Raw genomic sequence first — 20722 nt, forward strand, 5'->3', positions numbered from 1 at the left:
TTTTTTCCGCAAAATTATATTTTTGCCCCCAATTTTTTATTTTCCTAAGGGTAACAGGAGAAATTGGACCCCAAAAGTTGTTTTGTAATTTGTCCTGAGTAGGCTGATACCCTACATGTGGGGGTAAAACACTGTTTGGGCACATGGCAGAGCTTGGAAGGGAAGGAGCACCATTTGACTTTTTCAACGCAGAATTGGCTGGAATTGAGATCAGACGCCATGTTGCCTTTGGAGAGCACCTGATGTGCCCAAACAGTGGAAACCCCCAATTATAACTCCAACCCTAACCTCAACACACCCCTAACCCTAATCTGAGCCCTATCCCTAACCCTATCCCTAGCCCTAACCCTAACCCTAGCCTTAACCCTAGCCCTAACCCTAGCCCTAACCCTAGCCCTAACCCTAGCCCTAACCCTAGCCCTAACCCTACCCTAACCCTAGCGGGAAAATGGAAATAAATACATTTTCTTTTAGTTTTATTATTTTTCCCTAACTAAGGGGGTGATAACGGGGGGTTTGATTTACTATTTATGGCGGTTTTTATGTTTGGCGGCTGTCGCACGCTAAAAGACACTTTTTATTGTAAAAATAGTTTTTGCATCACCACATATTGTGAGCTATAATTTTTCCATATTTTGACCCACCGAGTCATGTGAGGTCTTATTTTTTGCGGGACGAGTTGTCGTTTTTATTGGTACCATTTTCGGGCACATGACATTTTTTGATCGCTTTTTATTCCGATTTTTGGGATGCAGAATGAACAAAAACCAGCTTTTCATGAATTTCTTTTGGGGGGTGCGTTTACACCGTTCCGCGTGCGGTAAAATTAATAACGCGTTTTTATTCTTCAGGTCAGTACGGTTACAGCGATACCTCATTTAGGTCTTTTTTTATGTTTTGTCGGTTTTTTGCAATGAAAACAATTTTATATAAAAAATAATTATTTTTGTATCGCTTTATTCTGCGAGCTATAACTTTTTTTATTTTTTTGCGGATGATGCTGTATGGTGGCTCGTTTTTTGCGGGACAAGATGACGTTTTCAGCGGTACCATGGATATTTATATGCGTCTTTTTGATCGCGCGTTATTACACTTTTTGTTCGGTGGTATGATAATAAATCATTATTTTTTGCTTCGTTTTTTATTTTTATTTTTTAAGGGGTTCGCTAAAGGGGTTAACTAATGGGACAGTTTTATAGGGCAGGTCATTACGGACGCGGCGATACCAAATATGTGTACTTTTATTGTTTTGTTTTTTTTTTATTTTCAAAAAATGGATTTATTGGGGAATATTTTTTTTTTTTTTAACTAATTTATTTAGCGATTTTTTTTAAATTATTTTTAACACTTTTTTTTTTTTTTTTTTTACTTTATTACCTTGTCCCAGGTGGGACATCACTGTCCTGTGACAGATCGCTGATCTGTCACATCACAGATCACTGTGACAGATCAGCGATCTGTCACAGGCACTGCTGCAGACTTCCTCATGCCTGCGCTTTGCAGGCACTGAGGAAGCCAGCTTCCTCAGGCCCCCGAAGGCCCCCGTCGCCATCTTGGATTCGGGGGCCTGGAGGAAGGGAGTCCCCCGCAGCAGCGCTGCACATTGCGCTGCCGTGGGGGGCTCAGGGAAGCACGGAGGGAGCCCCCTCCCTGCCGATGCTTCCCTTTAACCCCCGGTACACCGCGATCGCGTTTGATCGCGGTGTGCAAGGGGTTAACGTGTCGGGGGCGGTCCGTGACCGCCCCTGACACATTGTGCCGGGTGTCAGCTATGATAATTAGCTGACACTCGGCCGCGATCAGCGGCGCTCACCACGTGGGCGCCGCTGATCGCGATGACGTAATATTCCGTCCATGGTAATTAGGTCCATGGACACATGGACGGAATATTACGTCAATTGTAGGTAAGGGGTTAAACTTTTGCCTAGGGCCCACTTTGCCTAAAACCGGCCCTGGCTGCGGACCCGCATGTCAATAGCGTCCAGCTGCCGCAGAGCAGCGCCGCTAAGGGCCCGGCGGTTTAGCGTGCCGGTAGGAGCCCGGGTGAGCAGATGAGATGGGGCCCGATGCGGGCCCCCTCTGCCCACCGGGCCCCATACGCCAGTCAGGGCAGTAATGCCCTGATGGCTGCCCTGCCCCTCCCTCCAGGTAGCTTCCTGGCTCTAGCAGCTGTGTGAAACCTGATACCACAGTTGGATTGCAGAGCTTCAGGAGGGCAGATATAACTGTGCTGGCTTCTCAGGCTCATTGTTCTCGAACACGTCACACTTTATAAGGTTGGTATTTTATGTTTTTAGTCATCACAATTGTTTATTTAGCTTGTTTTATGAATGGATAGTGCAAAGTTTGTGGATATTTCATAGAAATAAGGCAGATTACAAATGAAAGTTTGCTTCTCAGGCACATTGTTCCCTAACACATATTCTTTCTCTTGCTTCAGATTATCTGCTGAGGAAGTGAGAAACATGCTGTTAGATGATGATGATGATGCAGATCCCACACTGAATGAGGATTTAGGAGAAGAAAGTGAGATTGATTCTCATGATGAGGTGGAAGTATGTGAAATTGATTCTGAAGCAGAGCAAGATGGTGACAGTGATGAGGATGAAGAAGATGTAGAATCATATATCGGAAAAGATAAAAAAAACAAATGGAACAAGAAGCCACCCATGAAAAAACGTAGGGAACCTCAAAACATTATCACTCACCTTCCTGCAGTTATAGAAACAGCAAGTAATGCAAAAACTGCAGCTGAATGCTGGAATAGTTTTTTCACAGATGACATTCTGGACTCTATTGTCACTTACACAAACCAATATATAGACATTATAAAGGACAAGTTCATCTGCAACAGAATCATCAAGGCCACAGATGAAATAGAACTGCGTGCTTTTTTTTGGATTGTTATACCTTGCAGGAGCTTATAGGGCAAATCGACAAAGTTTGGAGGAACTTTGGAGTAAAGATGGTGATGGAATTGAAAAATTTGGCCTTGTTATGTCTCTAAAAAGATTCAAGGTTCTAATTCGTTGCCTTCGGTTTGACGACAGAACTACCCGAACCAAAAGTAAAACATATGACCAACTTGCTCCAATTTGCGATTTATTCCAAAAATTTGTGGAAAACTGTAAGAAAAGCTATTGCCCTGGGGCGAATCTCACTATTGACGAAATGCTCCCTGGTTTTCGTGGCAGATGTGCATTTCGTCAATACATTCCATTGTTGATGCCAGTAAGACCTACACATACAACCCTGAAATTTATGCAGGAAAACAACCAGAAGGTCGTTACTGTGTCAGCAACAAACCCAGTGATGTTGTAAAAAGAATGTCTGAGCCCTTATTTGGATCAGGTCACAATGTAACAGCTGACACTTGGTTTTCAAATTGTGATCTGATTGATTATCTGAAAATGCAGAAGCTTTCATATGTCGGAACTGTAAGAAAAAATAAAAAAGAATTGCCTACACAGTTTGTAAGTGTGAAAGGGAGAAAACAGTACAGCTGTATGTTTGCATTCCATAATGGAAAGGTTTTGGTTTCCTATGTACCACGTGAAAAAAAATGTACTTCTTCTATCAACACTTCATAATGATGGTGCCATCAATCCTGGGCCTGAGGCACAAAAAAACAGAGATAATTACATTTTATAATGCAACCAAAGGGGGTGTTGATACAGCTGATCAGATGTGCTCAACTTTCAGCGTCAGCAGAAACACCAAGCGCTGGCCAATGGTCATTTTTCACTATGTTGAATTTGGGTGGTATAAATTCACAAGTCATTTACCTTGAAAACCAGCTTGAACCACTCTGTAGACGAGTCTATCTGAAAAATTAGCCCATGAACTAGTGCTTGGAGAGCTACGCAGGAGATGTATAAAAACTATCGGTATCCCCTCTCGCCTTCAAGTTCAGCTCAAAAGATTCCGCCCAGAAGATGATAGTGAAAATCCACCACCTCCCAAAAGAAGCCGATGCACCCCCTGCACCACGGAAAGCGGAAACAGAAGGCTTTCTAATTATGAATGTCAGAAATGTCATAATGCAATCTGCCTGACACATGGACAAATATTGTGTAATTCTTGCTCTTTGCTCTGCAAATGTGTTTTTTCTGGGGAAACTTCAGGATCTAATTCTGAATGAATATGTGTGTAATATTACTTTAGGTACCTTAAAATTAAGTTTGTTTCCCTAAATTTTCTTTATAGAGTTATTTGTCCGCGTCAAACTGGGGGCTATTTGGTGGGAGTTTTGAAATGTTTGTATTTCAGAGTTATTACTTTTATGTTAAGTAAATGGTCATTTTTTTGCACCTGATTATGTGTAGTCTCTTTTATTACATCCCTGTGAAGGTCACTGATCACTTTTAGAGCACTAAAATTGCAAAAATTAGATATTATAGGTATTTTTCTAGCCTGCGCCTGACAGGCACATTATTCCCTAACTCGTTAGTAAAGCTATTGTTCCTGACCGAGGGTTAATGATTGAAATGTAGCCCACAATGTAGATCACAAGACCAATATATCACCAGTAGGGTGAATTCTTTATTTTCTATACTGTTCACATATGAATGTCCTCTGATTTATAACAGTAATGCCTGAGACTGAGTGTTGGTATCTAATTCTTGAAGCATGATGGACCTAGGTCTTTTTTCATCCTTTGTAACTGTGTAACTGTGTAATATGTAACTATTTAACCCTATGTTATTTTACAGCTATGCGTAAACATAGTGCTGATAAAATATTCTTGAATTTGACGTGGCATCATGCAGCTGGTGGAACAATAGGATGCTTTCATTGTTCTACGTGGACATGTTTTCCGAGGCAGCATATGGGCATTTCCTTCTGCTACACTTGTGACAACATATCCTGCTATTTGACCTTGTCTTCTGATAATCTCTTGAATTCAGTGCATCTAAAGCAAAATTGTACAGAGAAAGAGATTAAGCGATTATCCAAAAGCCCACATATCAAAACATTAATTCATCTTCTGTTTGTGCTTTGAAGGAACATTTATTAAATCACGTACTTTATGTTCTGAGTTTTCCATGTGGTCTTTTATTGTGGACAATCGATGCATAAAAAAAATCCAAAATGCAATAAAAATACACTCAAAGAAGACTATGATAATATCTGGATGCTTTAGTGATTTAAAATGGATCAATGGTCCCCAAATGCTCAGTTCTTATCTCAGCAGTGCATATTTGGATAACTGGTAGAATAATGTTATACATGTGCACGAGGCATATTTTACGTTCTGTAACCACTGGAGACATTCTGTGCTGTCTATGTTTTTACCATTGCATTTGCAACATTTAATTGGAAAGTTTATTTCCAATATTTAAAATAATCTTCTATCCAAGGTATAGATGATAACTTGAGGATCAGTAGGGTATGTACTATTGCAACCCTTACCAATGCTGACAACGAGGCCCTAATATTGCCCATTGGGATGGAGCAGTTCTCAGGGAGCATTGCACCTAGGATTTCACTGATTGAGCGCCTTTGCCGGCTGCCGCAGTGTTTTCTTTGACTGGTCTCCCTGAGGTCAGTGATTTTTTCGTGATGTTGGTCTACTAGGCATTGCTCCCACCTAGCCAGAATCCTACTCCACAATGATGAGGGGCAACACCCCGAAACAGCTGTTTGTGGATGGATACCTGGCCTTGGTATTTCCCTTGTCATATCTGTAAACTCGTAAAGAGCTGGATATTGACTTAAAGGGCCACTTAATATGGTGGTAATGGTGGTTTCCGAAAGGAGCCACCCCTTGGCTGGGTACTTCCCTGGAGGAAGATCTGGCTAGTCCCGTGTTTGAGACTCTTAAATGAGGCTCCACGGACTTTATTTGTATATTCGTATTTCCCAGGGAGCATTTCACTGATTGAGCGCCTTTGCCGGCTGCCACAGTGTTTTCTTTGACTGGTCTCCCTGAGGTCAGTGCTTGTTTCATGATGTATGTGACTGGCTGAGAGAGCTGAATTTTGTACTTGGCTACCTCCAGCAGTCCCATAGTGAATCCATGGAACAGTATTTTGTATATGTATCCTCTGATCCATTTTGATGAGGCATTTGAGATTTGTTCTCAGTATCAGTGAGGGTCCTAATGGTCAGGCTTCTGTCGATCCACAGAATATCACCTATCTTGTGTTTAGGTGACAACTTTTGGGCATATCCCATTATTAGAACATTTACATTTACGATTGATCATAGTGATTAAGGGTTACTGTACTCATTACAAAGTGCATGTACAGATATTTTACAAAGAGGAACTTTAATTAAAATATTAGCTAATTGCATTGTGGGTTATTTCCCAAAATATTATATTACCTTATCAGCAGAGATGTAAGCATAGAAGAAGTCAGGGGAAGGAATTTAGATTTCTACAGTAGATTCTGCCTACAAAATGCAAGGCCCCTATTTTTATGGACGGCCTTGGAATTTATAGACAGTTGACAACTCTGTATAGGGGGTGCACAGGTAGTGTTGCATCTTGGCCGTGATGTCTGACAAGAGCCCAAAAGTCCCTCTGCTGCATTGTCAGACAATTTTATATATTAATGGTTATAAGGAGTTTGAAAAGATTTTGCACTGGGATCAGCAAACTTCAAGTTATGAGCATGGTTAGAAGTAACTAAGAAGTTTTATGAGTCCTGCAAGAAGGAATTTAGCTATTAAAAAGGTTGGGTTGTCCAGGACTATTTTATTTTGTTGCTATAGGCTTATAAAGCAAGTATTTAGTTGCTAACAGAGACAACTACCTGCCTCTTCTGGCCGGCGCCATCTCAAAGTGATCAATGACCGCTCCTGCTGGCAATTAAGCTGTTCCATGTCAGCAGAGCAGCTGGGGAGTGAGGAGTCGGTTGTCAATCAGCATGATGTTGACAGTCATGCCCCATTGACAGAGCGGAACAGAAGAGAAGCCGCTGCTCTTTCAACTTAATGTCAGTGGAAGCTGCTAACTCGCTGACAGGATTGGTCTGTAACCGCTGTTGTAGCAGAGATCAGCACTGGCACAACAGACTCATAATTTTTTTTTTTTAATAGTCTTTGATAACCCATTTAACAATATAATAGGACAGTTCTCATAATGAAATTCGGCAATGCTTAGCCAAAGTAAATTGAAACCAGGAGTATTGCATGGAAAAAGGATTCAAGTCCACATAAGAAGCAGTATATTACCTCTCATCAGTGCTTTGCGAGTCATAATAGAAAATGACCATTCCAATGGACAAGTTTTCATGAAATGCAGTTTCCTGCGGTCTACAGCTTCAACACTGCATATATTTACATCCATGCATATATTTCCCCTATGGTTACATGCCATAAGAATTTAGATATTGAGATTTACAAAATTGACACCTGGTTCTTCTATCATTTGTCAATCTGGCGAGTTGGCTTTATTGTGATAGATTAAAATGCTAGGTGCCAACATTGTTATTATCCTGCACATGAAATGTGTTCTCCATATTAGCATAGAAGTTATAGCACTGACTGCTGGCATTTGGGGATCAATGATGATGACAATGTGCATACATACAGAAAATGTATAAAATACAAAACATGCGTCTAGAAAACAATCAACTCAGTTGCACAAATATGTGGGTTAACTCTGAAAACATAAAACACCAGAATGTAAAAAATCATTGAGAAGTACAACATAAAACGTTAGTGTCAATCGTAAATCTACTGAGAAAAGAGTGTAAAATGTACATTTTTATTTTTCAGTAGGCATATGTTTGCTTCTAAGGCTCCATTTTAGCACCTACATTTTCCCTCTAGGAGTTCACACATTAATCTGCTTAATGACTATTCCATTTTTACATTATTTAATAATATATTTGCATATGGCACTTCTGTTTCCCTCACTTCTGTGTTATATAAAAATGTTGGATATACAATTGTAGCCCGTGCAGCCGCATAGAGGCCCGAGAAGTAAGGGGCCGAATTCCTCCTCTAAAGCAAGTGGAATTGTGCATTATGAGAAGCAATTGGACGGCAAAGGGCCCATGTATTGTTCTTGCTCAGAGGCCTTCTCATGTCTTTGTCCGCTCCTGGCAAGCCGTATAGCATGCATATTCAATCTCAAATAGTAAATGATTGCTACTTATTCTTAAATTACATTTTGTGCATTGGTCTTCCTTTTGTTCATTCATCGTTAGTATTCTTTATCTAAGACAAAGGAATCTAAGGTTTCAGGACATAAGAGTTAATGACTCAAGCACAGAGGGTGTACAAACTTGTGTTCACTGGATCAAATCAAGACCTGAGTGGAAATCTCGGGAAGCTCCCTATTTAGGGGTGTCTATGAATTAGCTCGCCCATAGACACATACACCTCCATTCACTATACAAAACCTGATCTGAAAGCTTTGGTGATAATAAAAAAGACATGTGCAGTTAAAATGTAAGTGTAATGACATATTCACATATACAATACTTATTTTAAATCGTTCCCACCTTTCTTCGAATAATGTGGTCATGTATGGTTTTCCAGAAAAATATAGAGAGTATACCTCCCTATATTCTAACTTGGGGTCATATGTGATGCTCCTTTGGCTTCGTCTAGTAGAAGCTGGTCAGCAGAGGGACCATCCCTTGCTAAATTTGTCTGGTGCAGAGAATACCTTCACCTTTAAAGGATTGGTTCAGAAATAAAAATAAAATTTTAGTCCTAAATGCCTATTTAATGTTACAATCTAATCTCTTTTGTAATATACTTAAATAAAAAAATCCCTAACATTCCCTATCTAATTGCTTTTATTAACTACTTCCGCTTTGATGACACTTTGTTTGAGACCACCCAGTGCATGCTGTGATAGTCAAACAAGGCAGCATCAGGACCAGAGGCTGCAGTCATTGCCACAACCTCTGCTCCATCCCTGGAACAAAGCATCAGTGACACTTGTTTCATTAACTGGACTTGTCCCTGCGTCAGTTGTCAATTCTGATGTATGCTCAGTAGGATCTTGTCACTCTGCAATATGAGAGCGTGCGTGCTTGCTGGCACTGATCAGAAGTAAGGAGCCAGCAAGAGAGCGCAATGTCAATACGCATTGTAAAAAGAAGAAAGCAGAAATCAGTGCCATCACTTATGGGGGCAGCGCTGGTCTCTGCTTTTCTGACATGCCGGAAATTCTTCTTACAACATGCACTGACTGCGCTCTCTTGCTCACTTTTGAACAGATCCTAGCGAGTGAGCGCACTGTCACTGCACATATTGCACAGTAGCCAGATCCTAACAAGCATACTTCTGAATTGACAACAGCATTGACAACAGAATTGACCAGCCCCTGACATGAGCATCACTGATGACACTTCGTTTCAGGGAGAGTGCAGAGGCTGAGGCAGGGACCGCAGCCTCTGGCCCCTGACGGTGACTCAATTGAATATTGCAGCATGCACTGGGATTCTCAAAAAAAGTGTTTTCAAAGAGGAAGTGGTAGAAAAATAAGCAGCTAGATTGAGTAGTGAGTGAACGATAGGGACGTTTTAAAGTATATTAGAAAAGAGATTAGATTATGACGTTAAACAGATAGGCATTTAGGATTAAAACATGTTTTAGTTCCGGACCAACCCTATAATATCTATTTAAGTAGAGAGAATACAACATAACACCAATAATTCTCAGCACAATTTTAGCTATGTATGTCTAGAATATACATACACAATATATCCCTGCCAAACCCTTACTTGCCTACCATTAGGTAACATTCATGCAGCATATGTAGTTACGCCTGTGTAATATTGTGGATATGCATGACATATGCCTGAATATAGCTCCTACAAATGGTGAAAAGATAATGCATGTTTACCCTTCACTTTCTTTAAACCAAAGTCGCAGTCATGCTTTACCCTCCCTGTGTTATACTTAAGAGTGAAAGAAAACCATTACTACTGCAGCTAATGTAAAGGTTTGCTTACTGTTGAAGACTAATCGCTAGTCATAGGTTGCCATGGAAGCTGTGCACAGTATTTCCAACATATAACATAGTATAACACGCCACCATGTAAATGAGAATACGAAATCTGCATGTATGTATCATGCTTTCAGTGCACATACAGTTAATATTTAAACATACTATATACCATTTTAGTAAGCAGTAAGCAAATTTTGCACTACATCCAAACTATATACATACCGAACCGATGCAGGCAGAATAAGAATTATAAAAATCGCCCAAATTCAGTTGTCTGGAGTGACATTCATATTGAATTCTTATATATCTTATGGGTAAAGAGGACCTGTCACCAGGTCAAGAGTGGCCAGGTTTGGCTCTTATTTTATTCCCATTGCTCCTCTCAGTATTCATTTTTTTTAATCCTCCATATGGTTCCAGAAATGTTGGCCTTTTTATTTAGTGTTATTTTTCATGGTCTTTACAAGGAGGCAGGACTTTGGGTAATAATGCAGAGTAGCCTAAAGACCTGCCCCTAGAGAGTCCTGTGAGCACCGCCCACTCCATAAAGACCCACCCCAAGAGAGTCCTGTGACCCATGCCCCCAGAGAGTCCTCTGAGTAATGTACCCATTGTAAAGGCCATAAAAATTAGCAGTGAATAAAAAGACCCATATCTCTGTAACTGTATTAAAAGGATTAAAATAACAAAAGAGGAATAGTGGAAAAAAATGGGAATGAAAACTGGTCACTGACCTGGTGACTGGTCTTATTTGAATGGGTTCAAGTATACTTCCTTCCAAAAATAGTGCCACTCTTGATCATTGGCTGTGTCTCATATAGCAACTCAGCCTGTTTTAAGTGAATGAGTGTGAGTAGGGATGAACGAGTATACTCGTTAGGATTCGGTACTCGGCGAACAATGCGGTACTCGAATCCTGGCGAGTAAATTTCACTACTCGCCTTGCAATATTTGGCACAGCCCGCACAGTCCCCACACAGCCCAGCACAGTCTGGCACAGTCCTGCACAGCCCAGCACAGTCCTGCACAGCCCGCACAGTCCCCACACAGCCCAGCACAGTCCGACACAGTCCTGCACAGCCCGGCACAGTCCCCGCACAGCCTAGCACAGTCCCTGCACAGTCCCCGCACAGCCCGGCACAGTCCCGCACAGCCCGGCACAGTCCCCGCACACACACACACAGCCCATTACTCACATTTCCCATAGACTTACATTGGACTCGCTACTCTTTACGAGTACCCGAGTATTAGGAGCTATTTGTAACGAATACAGCGAGTCCGAGTATTTCACTACTCGCGCTCATCCCTAAGTGTGCACTGCAAGAACGGCAACATGCATAGCTTGTAGAGAAGAATAGTGCTGTATCTGTATAAGCTACCATGTTTCTGTGATTTTAGACAACCTAATTCTGAAAAATATCTAATTCTACTTTATGTGTGTGCTAGACTGTCATAATTTAAATTTAAAGGGAGCCTGTCATGTAGGATAATGTTATTAACCTGTTGATATAGGAGTAATCTGCAAGTTAGTAGCATTATAAAGGTGCATCAGCAGCTGTACCGAAAGTTATCATCCAGGAAAAAATTCACGTTTCCGCCCTTGAACTGCCGCTTCAACCATACAGGTTTGCTGGCACAGCTACTGTTACTGCTCACAGCGCTAACAGCTGGCTCAGAAGGGCAGTAGTGCAGAGCAGGCTGTCAGTCAGTACTACGATGTGCTTATGTAGGGGTAGAGAGGGGTAGAAAGGATGGAGTGGCACCTCTCTTGAGACCCCTGTGGTTTTAAATGTATGAAAATGTACTATGTTTTAAGTGTTGTCCACTGGGAGGCTGCAGTTCCTCTTAGTCAGGGGACACAGGGTTAACTCTAGGGCCAGCCCATAGTTCTGGAAGAGTAATAGGGACCTGTGTGTGAGTTCCTGTTTCGTTAGTGACTAGTGAGTCTTCAGAGGTCATTTGCGCAATGCATCCCTGGGAACGGAACATGCTGGCAGCGCCGCTGAGGGCCGAGAGGACTCCGGGGGCTGACAGAGGGTAAGTATATCCCTATTTTTTATTATTTTTAACATTCTATCCACTGCGGGGAGTTGCGGGAATGCTGCGGACAATTCGGCAGCATTTCAGCAACGTGGGCACATAGCCTTAATATGATGGTTGGGCACCTTTACAACGCTATTAGCCTGTACGAGTGTGTGTAAGCTAATAGCATTATCCAATGTCATAAGTTCCCTTTAAGGATACCACCTCAACTGAATTTCTGTGCAGGAGTTAACTACCAGTAACCTGCTTGACAAACAAGGCTCAGCATCCAGAAATCATTTAATTTGACCCAATTTGACCCAGTTCATCTCATTTTATAATCATAATTATTGCAATGACAAAGAAATGGATTCACAGCATGGGTGAAAGAAATGATGATCGCCTTGCACAGAAAGCTCTCAATAAAGTGTATAGCTAATCTAGAACATTATTTGATTTTTTACTCAAAGCCCTCTTTACATAGGAACTGAATGAAAAGTATAGTGTGGCATAACATACCATTGAAAGTGCTCCAAGTGCATAAAATACATGTGAAAACCTATCTTTGCTTCCTACACAATGATCTACCATGGACATGGGTCGTGCCACAATATCAGTACTGAAAGTGTACAATTCCTTATGATACTAGTTGCTGTGTGCTGGTGTAGTGCTGCAACATATTGGAGCATCAAAGAGAACCTCGTGTGACCACTACTAGTACTACTTTGCATACAAACTCAAATTATTCTCATCCAATAAGTATATTCACAAGGGATTGTCTATTTCAGTGGAAACAGAATATTAGACTATAATCTATTTTGTGTGTCAAATAGAGGTGAGCAAATAGATTTGCAGCACAGTGGTCAAGTGAAAACATCTGTAGCTCTTGACTGGTAGATCAAACACTTGAGACTCTCAATCTGCCTACTGGGCGGCATACCCACTGCCTCTTCTGATTGTTATTGCAGGGTGGATCATACAGCCCATCATGCCAGGCCTACTATACAGAAGTGCTTGGATGCTGGCACTTAGTCGCACATAGCTACTGAATCAGAGACTTTAGAATCTTTTTGCTCAACTCTAGTGTCTAATATCCCTCACATTCATTTTTCACTTTGATCTTTGACAGATAGAATGGAGTTCACATACTATTTTGTTACTTCTATTACACTACTCTCACTCTCACTTTGTGGACTTCTGAATCACGTGCATTCAATTTTGCTTCCTATTCCTATTTCTTCTCTTTACCTTTTACCTATATGCCATCTTGGAACTGAACCTGTTATCATTTTAGTTACAGTATGGAAAGACTAAGATGTTGGGTAATTGGTCTGTGCTAATGTGACATGAGGTCAAAAAGTTCTAAATGTACTACCTGAAGCATTCCTTCATAGATTTGCTTCTACTGTACAAAAGCTTTTCTTGCGTCACTGGGTGAAGTGAGCCCCTTAACATTAATTTACAGTTTAAACTATTGCCATTGAAGAAACACTAGACTAAGATTTAGTGTTATTTGCACTTAAAGGGTATCTGTCAGTAGGATCAACCCTCCTAAGCCATTTATATGGGCATGCAGGTCATAGGAAGCTGAATACAATAATACCTTGATATCTACGATTCAATGTCTTATTCCAGAGAAATCAACTGTTTTTTATATGCAAATGAGCTGTTCAGGACTATGGTCCAAACACTGATCGGCATGAGAATCTGCCTCCAGAGATTATTTTAAATTAAGGGTGGCGTTAGCAGTGTGCGTTAACAGTATGATATGTAATGGCTGCTCTCTGCTCTCCTGATCTCACTGCAGAGCTGTGTGTGATTATAACTGACACATCTGCATGTTCTGCTTAGTGATTCAACTTCCATCTCACAGGCAGACAGTGTTGTAATATTGTTACAATACAGCAGAGCTGTGAGAGCTACAACAAATATATTTGTAATGAGACACAGTTCAGTTCTACTGTCTTCCATTATTTATTTTTCTCACACTGGTAGCTCCCACTTTCATTTAAAATAATCTCTGGAGGCAGATTATCATGCAGATCAGTGTCTGACGCATAGATCTTAACAGCTCATTTACATATCAGAAAAAAATTTCTATAGAATAAGACATCAGATTACAGATATCAAGGTAACAATTTATTCAACTTCCTAAAACCTGCATGCCCATATAAACGGCTTAGGAAGGTTAATGCTACTGACAGATTCCTTTTTACAGGAAGAACAGGAAATTGCTTGCTTTCTTTGGATATCGTTCAAATATATAATAAGGAATTTAATCAATAGTACAAAATATTTATTCTTGCTTCAATAGACCTTCAAGTAACTTATTCATTTTCCTCAGTTAATATAGTGGCGCCTCCATCCAGGACCCTCATCAAAGAGCTGCTGCAAAGACTGTCTCTCAGACTGGAGGATCCAGCATTGCATTGCAGTCCACTGATCTTAATAACACTGTATAATGCTTAAAGGGGACTAGTCAGTGTGATTTTGCATTATAAAATAGCGAAGCAACAATTGGAGTTCTATGCTAATGAGGCGCAAGTGCACCAGGGCTGGATGATGCACTTGGTCTTTTCTTGCCCGTCTGAGTACCATTCGCTGAAATCTTCTACAGGTGCAGTCACTGCTGAGGGTGGTGCATGCAAAGCCACTTCTAAATAATGTCATTGGATGAAGAACTCAATTTGTGAATGCACCGCCACCGTCAATTATTGTGTTATTGTGCCTGTGTGAGATTGCAGACAGAGGAGGCAGGTAATTGAAAAAGTAGTGACCTGTCAATCATAGACCATAAGCAGGCGGGGGTGCGGATAATACTCAGACAGGCAGGAGAAAAGTGACTTGCTGCACTTACAGTACACATCATTAGGATATAACTTCAACGGGTGATTAATGGATTTCTTTAAAAAAAAACAATTTAATCTGCATTAAAGCACCATTCTTGTCAGGTCTTTACTTAAAAAAAATCATGCCGACTAGTCCTCTTTAATTACCTTTATATTTGCACTGCCGGATAACTGAACACTTGCTTCCAACTCATCATACAGAAACCAGATCTCTAGGGATATCAACATCAAAAGAGCAAAATTATTTAAACTAATATACATGGGTTTTCTAAACTTCAGAGATGGCCTAATATCAGACTCCTTGCATGATCTATAAAGTGTATCTTTAACAGACACATGCACATAACATTTTAAAGGACATCTGTCAGAAGGACCAACCCTCCTAAGCCATTTATTTGAGCATGTAGGTCTAAGGAAGCTAAATAAAATGATACCTTGATATCTGCGATCTGATGCTTTATTCCACAGATATCCACATTTTTCTTATATGTAAATTAACTGTTCAGGACTATGGGCCAGACATAGATCTACATGAGAATCAGTCTCCAGAGCTTATTTTATATGAAGGGACAGTTACCAGTGTGAGACATGTAACTAACACAGAACAGGAGAAGTGAACTTTGTCTTCTTGCAAACACATTCGATACAGCTCTGCAGATGTACAAGTTATAATCACACACAGCTCTGCTCTGCAGTGAGATATGGAGAGCAGAGAGCGGCCATTACACTTTATGCTGGTAAGTCCCTTTTCATTTATAATAATCTCTGGAGGGTGGATTCTCATGCAGATCAGTGTTTGGCCCATAGCCTGGAACAGCTCATTTACATATAGGAAAACCATTGATTTCTCTGGAACAAGACATCAGATCACAGATAACAAGGTATTTGGTTTTTCCGCTTCCTATGACCTTCATGAACATTTAGACAGCGGTGGTGAAATAAGACTTTTGGGATCATGCAGCATGTCAAGTTTAGAAAATTAAAATAAATTAGTCACTTTCATGAATTTACAGCTAAAATTGCAGCTAAATAGGAAAGGGTTCTTTATAGTTAGAGCAGTCAGACTGTGGAATGCTCTACCAAAAGAGGTAGTAATGGCAGACACTAAGACAGCTTTGAAAAAAGGGCTGGATAATTTCCTCGCTACACATTATACTGCGGGTTGTAGTTAAAAAAGTGACAAATGTATAATTGGTGGAGAAAGTTTGAACTTGATGGACTTAGGTCTTTTTTCAACCTATGTAACATCTATAAACCACCAAAACATTTAATGTCATCCAACAACCACTTTAATGCTGGCACAAAGAAATGTGTAGAATTCTGTATAGCATGGTCTTATGTCCAAACAGCTGGCAAGGCTGATCAAATCGCACAGAGAGGAATAGCCTTTAATCCCAATCTAGGGTACATTCCTCCCTCAGCTGATAGAAATACTGTACCACAGGCCGCCATTGCTAACAGCTGATAAATATCTTTGCTCTACAGGACAAAACTCTGACTGTCTTAAAGGAAGACATTCTCAAGTTCTAAAAATGTCTGCTATAATTGCCTTGGGATCCAGATACTGGGGACACTGATCTGGGCCATCAGTACAAGTCACCAGCCTCGCGGTTCATCCTTTCTAATGAAGCACATCTCCATATCTCACTCTTATTGTTTTCCTCCCTTTCTGATTACTGCAACTCTAAGGCTGAGTTCTCATAGCGTCTTTTCCTATGTTCGGTGGTCTTGTTGAGGCTTCTGTCCAAATTCCCACTCAAAATGGGATTCAGGCATATATGCCGACAGCGCCATTGACAATAATGATGCATAGTCCCAATGTGCTCTTTGTGCATCATTTTCATCCATATCCAGCATGCCTATTGGAGACGGACACCAAGACCTGTATAAAATGATGCACGACAGCATATTGTGACTCCGTCTGTGCCCTTATGGACAATGGCTCTGTTAGCGCGTACACCCGAATCCCGTTTTGTGAGGGAGGGTTTTCAGACAGAATCCCCGACAGGCTGCTGAACGTAGGATAAAACTCTGTGTGAATCCAGCCTAAGCAATTGACTGCTCTTTAACAAAAACATTACATTTTTAGAGGTGAAAACAACTTGATTTGCAAATGAATGTTTGCAAAGTTGCCACACACTAATCTAATTATTAACATTACAGTTAAGGCATCAATCAGACGATCAGTGTTTGGTCAATGTCAGTTTTTACCATTAGAGTTTCACCAGTGATTTTTTCATATGAAAAGAACTATTCAATACAATGTTAAAAATGGATAGCACGCTGATGGCACATGGAGGCAATGCTTGCTGTCCATGACATTCACTGACCTATAGACTTATTTGGGTAATTTTGATCTTTAACTCAGATCAAAAACGGGTACATGTCTCCATAATTTTTTGTTGACCACTTAGTCCACAAAAAGTCACAGACGTCTGAACAGTCGCATGGAACATAATGGGTACAACTTCAATCCATGAATATGGCAAATAGGATATGTGCGAGAGTCACAGATTTCTGAATGAGCTTTGTATTTAAAGTCATTATCTTGACCTTTTTTTGGTCTGGGACCACATTGTCACCATGTACTATGCTAAAGGGCTACAATTAGATTTTTAACATGCTATATTCTTTCTAGTACTATTCTGGAGCTTAGCAATATGAGACATTATGCATTGCCCAACTGCCAAAGAAAGCAACATGTCTGGCCACAGCCACATTTTCAGCATGTAAACTCCACAAGCTTAAAGGGGTTGTCCGGTTTAAAATTATCTCTGTTCAACTGCAGATTTGGGAATCCTCCCAACACACGCTGTTGTCTACCCTGGGAATGGTGGTCAAGTATGCAATGTGTATACTCCCGAGCAGAACCCAGGATAGCCGTGCCCACAATATGGCTGCACTAGACGGGAGCGGACTTTCTCAATATGCTTGTATTGAGCAGGACCGTGCCCACTAAACCGGTTCTGCCCAGAAGTATGCATATCACATACTTGACCGCCAGGTCAGACAATGGTGAATCCTTGCTCTGAAAATGCAAGTGCTGCGAGGATTCACAAGTCTGCAGTCACACAGACCAGGCCGGGCCACCAATTTAAAGAGAGCCTTTGACATTTTCTGCATTATGGAGCATGCTGTTAGAGAAATAACACATCACTTAGGTTAATTTGGACTTTACTTGAGGCATCAAATTTTATTATGGTGTGTTTGAAACCATATATAATGGCTTGACTGTAAAAGCAGTTTTTAGAAAACATAATATGATTGTGCATTACTAAAACCTTGTGATCTCAAAAAGCTTGAGTTAAAGTAACACGTGTACTTTTGATTCTTATGAATTCACTATTAGCCCACCAGCCCAGAACACTGGACTACCACTCATGAGAAATTAGCAATCCTGAATTATATACATGATATTCAGCTCCTCCATGCCCTGGGATAAGGATTAAAGTTTGGATTGCTCCCTGTAGGCATGCAATACTCTGACCTGGTTTCCAATGGTACAGAACCTGCATTTGTCATAGAATGCAAGCTGGGATATGGATACCTGAGCTGATAACCACATTGCATAGAAGGTGCAGGCACTATATTCCTTGGTAAGGTCGAAGTACTAGGTCTACTCCTATAGGCATAAGCACTATTACTAGGTGGCAGAGTGGAGGTGGTCTTCCAAGCTGCTGGAGGCCCTGGTAAAGTCTTTCGACGTGCAGCAGACATTACATTGGCAGATATGGATTCATGAATTGTTTGTGGCAAGAATGCATCATCCACAAACCCTAATGGAGATTTAGCAGCTGCTTCCCATGGAGTTAACATCTTTCCCGGTGTTTCCGGTGTTGCTGCAGATTTTCCAAAGTAACCATAACCAGGTGCAGGCTCAAAAAGTGATGGTGATAATTGAGAGCCAAATTGTTGTGAGCTGGCAGATGAAAAACTTCTGGCGGGGAAGGATATAGATCTTCCTTCTTTTCCCTGTAAAAAAAAACCCACAGGTTATGCATTATTATTTATCCATGAGTAATTTTTCATCCTGACTTCATCCTCGTACATGGGCCTGATTTTGAATGGCAAATGACAAATAAACTATATAAAGTGGTGATGGTCATCTGAAAAATAGATGGCATATAACTATCAAGTGCTCATCTTGTGCTCTTTCTTTTACCAGGAAAAATATATCTTTATACAGTGCAAGCCAGTAAATAGAAAAACCTTAATTTTTAATATTTTTACCTTCCTAAAAAACATTCTGTCCAATTAAATAAAAACTATGCAAGAGTAAAACTTAACACATAAACATTCCCAAAAGCTCATTCAGATGGGCATACCATACGGACGTGTGCTGGTCGAGTAACTATTAGACAACCCACTGACCAACGAAATGCAATAGGGCTGCTCAATGAGAAAAATTGCAGCATAGATTATTCCCTTGCTGATATTGGATGAGTCTCACCCATTCAAGTTTATGGGTGTGCAAAAAAAAATTGGATTTCATATGAAACATTCGTATTGCATCTGATATTTACAGATGCATTACCATTACAAGGAAAACCCCTTCTCAATTACTATATTCCCCTATATAAAAAAAACAGCCTGTACTCACCTCTAGGGCCAGCACTAGTGCCGTTCCAACTATGTTAGCGCTGGATCTCCCAGAGCTTACGTGACATTGTCAAATGAGCCCTGCAGCCAATCACTACTCTCAATCCTTCTGACAAAACTGGCATATTGAGGGAGTGAAAGAGCAGCAGCAGCACTGACTTCTTCCAGATTTCATTTTTTTCCAAAAGAAAAGAGAGTGAAGTAGCTCATTAGCGGCCACTGATTGGCTGCAGGGCTTACGTGACATAGTGTTGCGTGAGCCCTGGGAGACGTGGCACATACAATGGTGGAATAGTGCCTGTACAGGAGGTAAGAACAGGCTGGATGTTTTCTTTCATAGAGAATATAGTAATTGAGAAGGAGTTATCTGAGTACGGACATAAAATACGGACACAAAAATGGCACATGATGTCTCACAGATGTACAATATGGACAGACGGATGGCACATGGATGACAATGTAGAGGACAATCTGCGTTTTCTGGATGAAAATTAGACATTTTGTTTCATAGACCCCCTTCTAAAGTTCAAATGCTTGACCTGAATTGTTTACTATACATCTACAAAAGCGTAGTAATTTTTATATAAAACCAGGATAAAAATTGTGATCAATACATTTTGCCCAAATGATATATGACATTAAAATCTACAAAAAAGCACAAATAAAAGAATACTGTTACTGTTTTTATACTCTCAATGACCTAATTAGAAAATTGCATACTGATGTGAAGAACTGGTTGACTAACTTGGGACCTAGTTAAAATGCTCATTATCTGCTCAGCGTGAAACTAAGATGCGCTGCAGAGAATCGCAGAGCAGTAAGTGCCATCGGCACAATACACATGAGTCATAATGTAATTGCACTTAGAATTAATAGTCAACAAAGGTCAAACCGAAGGTTAGATGGGTTTATTGAGCAGGAAACATCCCAGAGCTCCTCCATGTATTTCATTCCTAGAATATGATAATGCTGATTCATAGACTATAGAGTTACAGTTCAGGGTGATGTGCCCATACTTATGCCATCTGGAACTTTTTATGCCCAATTATCCATAAAGTGCCACCTGATCAGGGTCAGATTACGTTATTTCATGGTTAATAGAGCACAATTACTATGGTATCTCCACAAGCTGGTTGACACCACCAGTCCATACTGAATATGCACGTTTCTTCTCTCCTGAGGTCGCAGCACACCCCAGTAGTGAAAGACAAACTTTTTGTAGACTAAGACCACATTCAAATGTCCACGAATCACATACAACTTCTATCTGTATTTTTCACGGATAGAACATTTACCCATGAGGACTCATTCAGACATCAGTGATTTTCCATCAGTG

The 20722-nt window shown here is 40.6% G+C and overlaps 1 protein-coding gene across 1 annotated transcript in view; it reads right to left on the reverse strand.

Moving 5' to 3' along the window:
• Positions 1 to 5026: 5026 nt before the first annotated feature.
• Positions 5027 to 20722, reverse strand: part of SYNPO2 (synaptopodin 2) — a 459389-nt gene continuing 443693 nt past the window's right edge. The window contains exon 5 of the mRNA XM_073571855.1: positions 5027 to 18759. Coding sequence (XP_073427956.1) covers positions 18205 to 18759 — 555 coding nt within the window. The 3' untranslated portion in view covers positions 5027 to 18204. The remainder of the gene's footprint in view (positions 18760 to 20722) is intronic.

Source organism: Dendrobates tinctorius, unplaced genomic scaffold, assembly GCF_039654945.1.
Source record: "Dendrobates tinctorius isolate UK_male_01 unplaced genomic scaffold, ASM3965494v1 ptg000030l, whole genome shotgun sequence".
Taxonomy (NCBI): Eukaryota; Metazoa; Chordata; class Amphibia; order Anura; family Dendrobatidae; genus Dendrobates; species Dendrobates tinctorius.